At 40.1% G+C, this 9,071-nt stretch overlaps 1 protein-coding gene across 4 annotated transcripts; it reads right to left on the reverse strand.

The window, feature by feature from the left end:
- Positions 1–694: 694 nt before the first annotated feature.
- LOC115754246 (dipeptidyl aminopeptidase 4) lies at positions 695–6,142 on the reverse strand. 4 transcript variants are annotated; one of them, XM_030693202.2, is made up of 7 exons: positions 5,853–6,142; positions 5,464–5,626; positions 4,370–4,827; positions 3,636–3,824; positions 3,180–3,209; positions 1,860–2,969; positions 695–1,379 (listed from the first exon to the last, which is right to left on the reverse strand). In XM_030693202.2, the coding sequence occupies exons 3-7, from the start codon at positions 4,805–4,807 to the stop codon at positions 828–830; spliced, it is 2,319 nt and encodes a 772-aa protein (XP_030549062.1). In that variant the 5' UTR covers positions 4,808–4,827; positions 5,464–5,626; positions 5,853–6,142; the 3' UTR covers positions 695–827. The 4 variants fall into 4 exon arrangements, with proteins under 4 accessions (XP_030549062.1, XP_048138301.1, XP_048138300.1 ...); XM_048282344.1 differs by lacking the exon at positions 5,464–5,626 and adding an exon at positions 5,627–5,715; XM_048282343.1 differs by lacking the exon at positions 5,464–5,626 and adding an exon at positions 5,627–5,707 and having other exon boundaries at positions 5,852–6,142.
- Between the last annotated feature and the right edge of the window lie 2,929 nt (positions 6,143–9,071).

Here is a 9,071-nt window from a genome sequence, read left to right on the forward strand (position 1 = left end):
CTGTGGGTCTTAGTTTCTCCCAATGGACGCAGCAATAATCGAAGTCAACAATGTAATTACTAATTAGATGTCGCCTGAGCCGTCTGAGATTGAGGCATTTTTCTTTTTGGTTCATGCGGCTAGCGTTGTGCCTGGATGGTTGAGGTGAGCTTGGCTGGACATTTTTTTTTTGTTGAACGGATGGATCTGGACTTCGAGATTTTGAGGGAGATGACTTCAATTAAATTGTATTATATAAAAATACCGAGCCGGTTGAACCGATTGAATAGTTCTCACCCGAAATCGAGAACCAATACTCATAGGTTCACGAAAATTGAAATCGAAAACTGGACCAGTATTTACCGATTACCATCCAAAATTAGCTGATTGGGTACAGTCCAATTAAATTTGAGTGGAATTTTTTTGCTCACCCCTAGACGGGGGAGTTATTGCGTTGTTTAATGCATTCAGTTTGGGAAGAACTAACAGCGTTAGATAAGGGAGCGAAACGTCCGTTAAGGTTCTAACTTGAAGGCCAAGGTGCCGTCGACTTTTGAGTCGTAGGAAGGAAGCGCGTTGCCACGTCATGTACGGGAGCCTCCCGCTACTGGAAGTCAAAACCATTCACGTAATTCGTCCACGTGGCATGACCCGATTGGGTGAAGCTAGTGGCTTCGGCAATTTCCAGCTCCAGATGGCAAGTCTGCAAAGCGGATGGGAAAACTGGAAGAGATTCCGTATCATTATTCTAATAGCATTGCAGATAAAAATTTGAGTTGCGGGAAGAGAAACTCTGCTATCTGGCAACGAAGAAAGGTGATGAACGACAATTTAAGGGGGAAAATACTTCACAGGCTCCTCTCAATAAACTCCCAGATTCTCTCCTCCATATAGATCCGGTCCCCCCGCCGCCGTGGCATGTGCCGTTCGTCCGGGAAGATCAACAGCTCGTACCGCTTTCGTTCCTCCACGAGCGCATTCACCAGCCGCGCTGTGTGCCTAAAATGCACGTTCTCGTCGATCATGCCGTGGACTAACAGTAACCTCCCTTCCATTTTGTCCACGTGCTGCATGACCGAGCTGGATTCATAGCCTTCCTGATTAGCAGCAGGAAACCCCAAGTACTTCTCCGTGTAGAACGTGTCGTATCCGTCCCAGGATGTTACCGGGGCACCAGACACAGCGCAGCAGAAGACATCGGGGCATCTGGCCAATGCCATGGCAGATAGATACCCACCATAACTCCAACCATATATTCCGATCCGACCAGCTTGGGCTAGCCCCTCTTTGACAAGCCATTCAGCTCCGGACACCTGATCCTCTACATCAATGTGGCCAAAGTTCTGTTTAAGAGCACCTTCAAACTTCAGACCACGCCTAGCGGTGCCTCGGTTATCTAACTGTTGCACCAGGCAGTAAAAATTTGTCGTAAGTCACCAGTCATTCACCTAGAAGCTTTTGGCAGAAATTCATGGAAATGGATATCAAATACGTCTGTATGCAAACCACTCAACACGAGAGAGGTATAGAGAGAGAGAGACAGAGAACAGGCTTGGCCTGTAGCAAGGGAGAAAAATGCATTTTGATAATTCTCTGCTGCATGAAGCTTTAAAACTTTCTAGGCTTTCCTTAACCAAATCAAGCATTGTCAGTTCTACTACATAGCAGTGACTTCCATTAAGCATGTTGATGAAATTGATAAGAAGTGCTTAAACCATCTTGCAACCTTTACTGTAAACATACCACGCAACATAAATGGAGTGAGAAGCATCACAAATGGCAACATCATGACATATTGAGGGATTTGTCTTACTTCTGGAAACAGACTATGTTTACAAGTAAGAGAGGATGTCTGAGGTGGCCACAGAGATGGTACTAACCTTCCAAACTAAGATTCCTTTGCTTCTCAAGTACTGTGCCTTCATGTCAACTGTATTTGACCATGAATTACAGACAAGTTGTACGCATGGGCCACCATACACAGCTATCATGGTCTTGTAAGGTGGTGGTCCAAATTTTGCTATATCAGGCTTGTACAGAGCTCCATATAGCACAGTCCCATCATTTCCCTGTATTTGCATGACCTCTGGAGACTCAAGCTGCAGCTTCTTCAACCTTGGTATGGTTAATGGAGGCTCATACAATGGCAAAATTATCCTGCCATCATGCAAGGAGCACTGCGACACCCTAGGGGGAGAAGTGAGAGAATCATGAATATCAACAAAAGTCCGCAGGTGATGATCAAGCACAACTACATGTTTTCCTTGTCCATTGGTCAATCTCTTTGGAGCTGGCAAAGGACTATCCCTGTCTGGGAAAAGTTTAGCTGAATATAAGTGCTGCTCCAGGGGTCCATCTAGAGTTCCTGTAAAGTATACAAGTCCTGCAGCTTCATTTACACCTGCAATTTGCTCAACCATCCAGTCACCTTCCGTGATAGGTCCTAGGCAAGTCCCATTCGAGTCATGCAAATAAAGATGTCTAAATCCCGTTCTTTCACTTGCCCATATAAATCCCCCAGAAAATTTAGCTATACCCTTATCTAGAGGAGTGAAGCAATCATGTAAGTTAATCCATGTACTCTGCTCTTCCACCAATACAACTTTTCCTTGCCCTGTCTTAATATCAAACTTAAGCATCTTCAATTTGCTATGTGACCTGTTTAAGACCTGAGCTGTCAGAATATTTCCATGCATCCAGTTGACTCGGGCCAAATATTCCTCCTCATTGTCTAACTCATTTGTTCCTCCACATTGAAGATCCATCCAAGTAACAGGACCTCCAGTAGAGGAAACTACCCCAAGACGAACTTTAACATTTAAAGCTCCTGCGAAGGGGTAAGCATGATCTTCTTGTGCCTCTGGACCAACTGAGCTTTTGCCTTGGTGCATTATCCTGAAGAAAGGTACGTTAGAAGTGTCAACTTCTGTGAATGCAATGAACCTGCTGTCCAGTGACCACCAGTACCCATTTTTACGATCCATCTCTTCCTGAAAGCAGAAACAATATTCCATTAGAGAAAAACCAGAATACAATAGACACATCATAATGTGATATAGCATTTAAGTAGTATGTTATCGCCTTTACTGCATAAACATAACTTTCTGATATATCCTGAAGACCCGGAAGTTCTTCAATAATGCTGCACAAATGCATATCAAAATATGCTCAAAAGAGAGAGTGAGGGGAGAAAAAATTACCTGAGCTATGTACTCAGCGAGCCCGTGAGTCTGAAAAACATAAGTATTCAGTCAACATCCATAATCATCTTGACAAAAATAGAAAAGTCTATAAAAAGCAGACATTTACAGGAACACACTTAAAATATGTACTTACTCCATCCATTGCAAGTGAAAATACTAAGCAAGCTCAAAACTAAGCTCCTATAGCACAAGGACAGCAACATAATACATTTTAAAAAGTTCGAGCTCACGTGAAGTTGGATATAAAGAGGAATCAAAGGAAGAGCTCTAGCAAATAAAATTCTGGATTTCCAAAACATTTGCTCAAGCTGTCAAAGTAGAATTTCAGTCGATTACAGGTGAAATATGTGAAACCAAGTTGGGCAACATTTAATGGAAGAGGAAATAAGCCCAAATCATTATGTAGATCACACAGAAAAAAGACCCACTATCCATGTGTTTGGTCAAGCTCACCATAGCATTATCAATGGCACCATCAGTCAGTTGACGTTGTTCGTTGTGTAGGAGGTTTAGAATGTGCAATTCTCTATCTCTCACAAAAGCAATCATGGTACCATCTGGAGAGATATGTGGATCAATAATCGGTGAGGATGATGTACTTGGAAGCTTAAGCTCTGAGCTAGAGAGATCCTGAATATAAACCTGTAACTCGAAGGAAAACACATCAGTTGAAGCTGCTTCTTTACAATCTAAATTGACAGATAGTTGAAAGAGAAAGAAGCAGGCGATAAGGGTCTGTATGATTCAAAGTGTTCCGATCGAAAAGAATCAAGATATTTCGGGATCATCTGGAGAGATTACCAAATGACATTTACTTCAACTATCAAGCCCCTCTCTTCTCCCATTGAACAAAAGGTAAAAGAAATGAAGACACCATAAGGCAAAGATTGGAAATTGGATCGATCAATCTATATAGGTGGTAGGCCAGCAAACACATGCAAAATAGATGTTAAAATAATGGCATTGTAGCATGAACGAGTGAACAACACCAAGAAGCTGATCCGCCTGAACTTTTATATATACAAAGTGTAATCATTATCCTATGTAATTGAAACGAATGCATGTCAATGCTATCTCTTACTGACACAGGAAGATAGTTAATGGCGCCTGGATCATAGATAAACAAAGATTCTTAATCAATTACAAATGGAATCATTGTCGGATATACTAAAGAGCAGAGGACATACCCCGGTTGGCAACGGCACCATAAGCGCCTTCTTCTTTGAGTTCGTCTTAATCCATTCGTATCGTGTTACTCCCAAACCACGCTCCCTCAATCTCTCCCTTCTCAACTTTTCTTCTGGAGAAATGTTATTCTCATCAAGCCCACCATCTGGGGGACTGAAAAATAAATCTTGCTTACTACTTTTGAGATCAAATGTAAAAACCTTCCTATTTAAAGTCTGATCAGGACTGAATAAATAGGCGACGAGGGTATCATCAGGGCTGAAAGTGATTGACGTTGGAGCACCATATCCAGGCAAGGGATATTGTACTATTTCCTCGACTGGGAAAAGAATACAGTCGTCAATTGCTTGTGCAGCTGTGCTGTCAGTTACAGGCATATTGCAGAATGACCCGAATCTCTTCAACTTCTTCTCCCTTGTCTCATTACCCGATTGCATTACAAGAGAACTAGATCTTTCTGGTCAAATGACAAAGGAGCACGAACAACATGTTAAAATTAGGGTGCTAAACAGTTCAACTAAATTTAACTAGTATATAAATAACACAAGCATATATAACTTCGGGTTAAAGCTGAGTGTGCAAACGTATGTTTTCACAACTTAAGATGTTAAAGAACAGCTCGGATTATTTTTGTCGGAATAAGCCCAATCAAACATCATGATGATCATCGACATTCTTGCAACCACGCAAGTTCAGCGGTTTTGTCGGGACTATGAGTACATTATGGGAGGACACAGTCCCATATACTACAAGCAGAACCCCATGTAGACTGGCCTGTACAAGCATTTCGAAGTTCACTGACAATTTTTTCCTAGTTAGCTTAGACTTGAGAATAGGAAATTGCCTTGAAAGTCTATCCTTACTCCTAAGGAAAGGGTCCATTCATTTGAGAAAACAAAAGCAAAACTACTTTTGCTCATCTCCTTATACCTGTGAAGGTTGAGTCTTGCTCATTGCCTTCCATTCAAGCCACAACAGGAAAACTACCAAAGACCAAAACTTCCTAAAAATTTTCGAATGTTACCCGTTGCATTTCGGATTCTTTTTCATTCTCTTTCTCCAACTAGTGACTTTTCATATTTCACGAGCTTACCGCTTTCGATTCGCTTCCTTTTCCCAGCTAAAAAGCAAAAAGAAGCATACTTATTTGGGAACTCTATTTCTCCTCATTTGTCAGTCTCTGAGCTTCCAAACAAGGGAGAATCAATCCTATCATCATCCAATCACGTTAATTCAATCGTAATCGCCATTCTTACCTGCTAAGAAACACCAAATCTCAGCTCACTCTCAAACCTCTCATCCAGAACGAGAAACAATCCCCTTGATCCGATCACAGTCTATCAAACTGCATCGGGTCAACACTTGCACTTCATTCACGAAACATACCAAAGGAAAAAAAAAAAGGGGTGAAACACAAGAGACAGAGACAAATCCGAGCCGAACCGGATCGAATTTGACGAGGAATATGGATCGAAACCGAACCTGTAAAGCGAAAGGATGTGATCGGCCATGAAAAGCATCAAAGGAGACGATCGCGAAACTTTTCAACCGATCCACTCCCAAAAGAAGGAAAAGTCCTCGAGAATCGGAATCGGAATCGGAATCGGATTCGAAGAAGCCAATCGAGATTCCGAGAGGCGGTGTTGCTCCTCCTCGCGTGCGGGGCGATCTGAAATTAGCAGAACTGAAAATGATTATTATGTCTGGATAAGAAGGGAAATATTTGGAGGCGGAATTCGTCGATTCGAGTTTGTTTCAACACGCGCCGGTGTTGGGAGTTTGGATTCATCGAACCAGCTTGCTCTTGTTGGTGTGGACGAGTTTGTGTCGTGTACGGGCAATCGCACGTGACACTAATCTAACGACCTTTGGATATTGATTGCTCATTGATCATACGGTCCAAAACCGGACACGAGTCATTAGGGCCCCGGCGATGATGATCGGGAGAGACAATGATTGGATTGATTATATTGATGAAAGCGAACCTAGCGATGACGTGTTCGGATGATATTCCGACAGGAAAATAGAATATCGCGTATGGATTAATTTGTACAACATGGTATGTTATTTATGGTATAAATTAGTTATTACTGGACTAGGCATTAATCGTAAATGTGAACCATACACTTTGACAAGACCATTAATCGTCTACTTGTCCACATGAAATTACATGTGGACGACATTAATTTGGGGTGGGGCACATCTCGATCGACTCTTCTTTTTCGACAAGTCATAAAACTAATCATGAAAGTGCAAAAATTTACAAATGTAATTGAGTCCTAAAATTTATCAAATTAATGCAATATAGTCATTCCGTTAACTCCATCCAATTTGATTAGCAAAAAATATGGGCATGGCTCTTTTTTTAAATATATTCTCTTTCCTACATTGCGATAATTGACTAAAGATGATGTGAATGTCCTCACCTAAGGCCGGCGTTGCTCAGATTTGAGCGCCGTCACTTGGACCCGCAAGGCCTCGCCCTCGCTTGGTGAGGGCCGACTACAGCAATGACCCACCAACACATTCTCTTTCTTTTTTTTTTAGAATAAATTTTTAGCTTTTCCTTTTTCGTGTTTTTAATTTAATTGACAAAAAAAAAATAAGAGGAAAAGTAAACCAAAAAGAAAAAATAAGAAAATTATTGAAACATAATTAAAAAATGTTTATGTTGGTTGTACCAAATAAGATAGTTGGCACCTACGTCAACGATTTCGCCAAAATTGACTCAATGAATTTAATTGACAAAAAATAAAATTGTTTAAGACTTAATTGGTAAGACTGCACTAAGTTCATGACTTTTCGGATAATTTTTTCTTATCTCAAGAAATGTTTGTACCGCTTAACCTGTCGGGTCTTTTGAAGGAAATTTCTGCAATTTTTCTGCAATATGAGGGCTGAGCAATAAGTTCCTTCTTTCAAATGCATTTCGAGGAACTCTATTTCTTTTTTCTTTTTGCTAATGATCATCACCAATGGATGCTAGAATGTTCTATCTAAAAAAAGCAATATAATTATGAAAGCTTGATACCCAGAAAAGGAACCCTAGGGACAGATACCCATTTGCTGATTGATTCATCAAATGCATCACTTTTTTTGGACGAAATCAACATTGAATAGCAAAAAGAACACAAAAAAAAAAAAAATGAATACTAGATTGCTTGAGATAGAGAAGAGACAGGACTACTTATCCAATTCAACAAAATCAGAGGAAGAGAAAGCGGATGGACCACTTGAAGACGTGTCCTAGAGGGATAAAAAACAAATAATGTGGCAAGATGCCAAAAGTGTGCATACATGTCAATAACTTCCTATTGATACAACACAACAATCAGACCAGTCATCTGATGTTCATAATTGATTTTGTTAGTGTTCGATTGTCATTTGATGAACAACGATTATAGACGATAGATGGGTAGATTGAATTGGATTTTTTTTTTTTTTGGTCGGAGATTGAATTGGATTTGGATGGGTCACAAATGAGATCGATTTGGATCGAACTCATTTAACTCTTACTGGCTCATTTATTTATTAAACAATCTAGATGGCTCATACCCAATTCAATCCAAATCTAGATCTAACCCAAATCTATCCACATAATCTTCTAAAAAAATTTCAAATAAGTTCCTAAAATGCCTTCATTTTTTTAAATAAGAGTTTGAAGTATCGTCATTGTTTTAAAGAAGGCATGACTAAAGGCATTTTCGTCACTTCCCCCTTTTTAATATTTTTTATAATTTTTTCTTTACTTTTTCCCTTTCTTTTTTTGCTTTTTTTCCTTAGCTTCTCTCCAATGGCCAGCTAAACCAGACACCGACGAGGGCTAGACAAGGGTTGCCGTCGCTCTTCGTGGCCAGATCTGGCGAGGGCCCTCGGCTTGCCCGGGCTAAGATAGCGAGGGCAGCCCTCACCGGTGGCTGGCTAAGCGGCCACCGGGGAGAATATAGGATAATAATAAAAAAAATGAAAAATGAAAAAAGGGGAAAATTAAAATAAGAAATAACGAAAATGTCCTTAGTCAGACACTTCTTTGAAATTAGGTCCATTTTAGATCTTTATTTAAAAAAATAAAATCACGTTATGCCCTTATTTAGGATTTTCCCTAATCTACCTAAAAGCCAGAGAAAAAGGCCAATCTCCAAGGCTAATAAACAAAAAAGTAAAAGAAATCTGCAAATTATCATGACTTTCCGCACCACTCCTTGCCTATGGAAATACTCCGGGGACAAAAGACAGACATTGCTTGTCTTAATGGAGCCAACTCTCTTTATACTTGACCGAGCAAAAAGGACACTCCGTGCTGTACTTGTTATTCTATAAAAATTTCCTACACCAATTGTGTCATAAAGTCCTAAACTTACTACAATAATATTAATTTAGTACTAAATCTTTTTTTATCAATTGAGTTATAAACATTTTGCGTTTGTACGATTCAATCCATCCAGCCAACTATGACCGATCAACGCTAATGTGGAGACTCGCCAGTGCTGACGCGACACATTTTTATATATTTTCCTTTTCTCTTTTCTTTCTCTTTTTTTGTTTTCTTCTCCTTCTTCCTCCAGCCTAATAAAAATAAATAAAAATTTAAAATTTACTAAATATTATTAACATATGCCCACATCGACACCAACCGGCTTTCGCGTCAATGCCCGCCGATCATGGTTGGCCAAATCGATTGAATTGGTATAAATGCAAAAG

Source organism: Rhodamnia argentea, chromosome 7 (assembly GCF_020921035.1).
Source record: "Rhodamnia argentea isolate NSW1041297 chromosome 7, ASM2092103v1, whole genome shotgun sequence".
Lineage (NCBI taxonomy): Eukaryota > Viridiplantae > Streptophyta > Magnoliopsida > Myrtales > Myrtaceae > Rhodamnia > Rhodamnia argentea.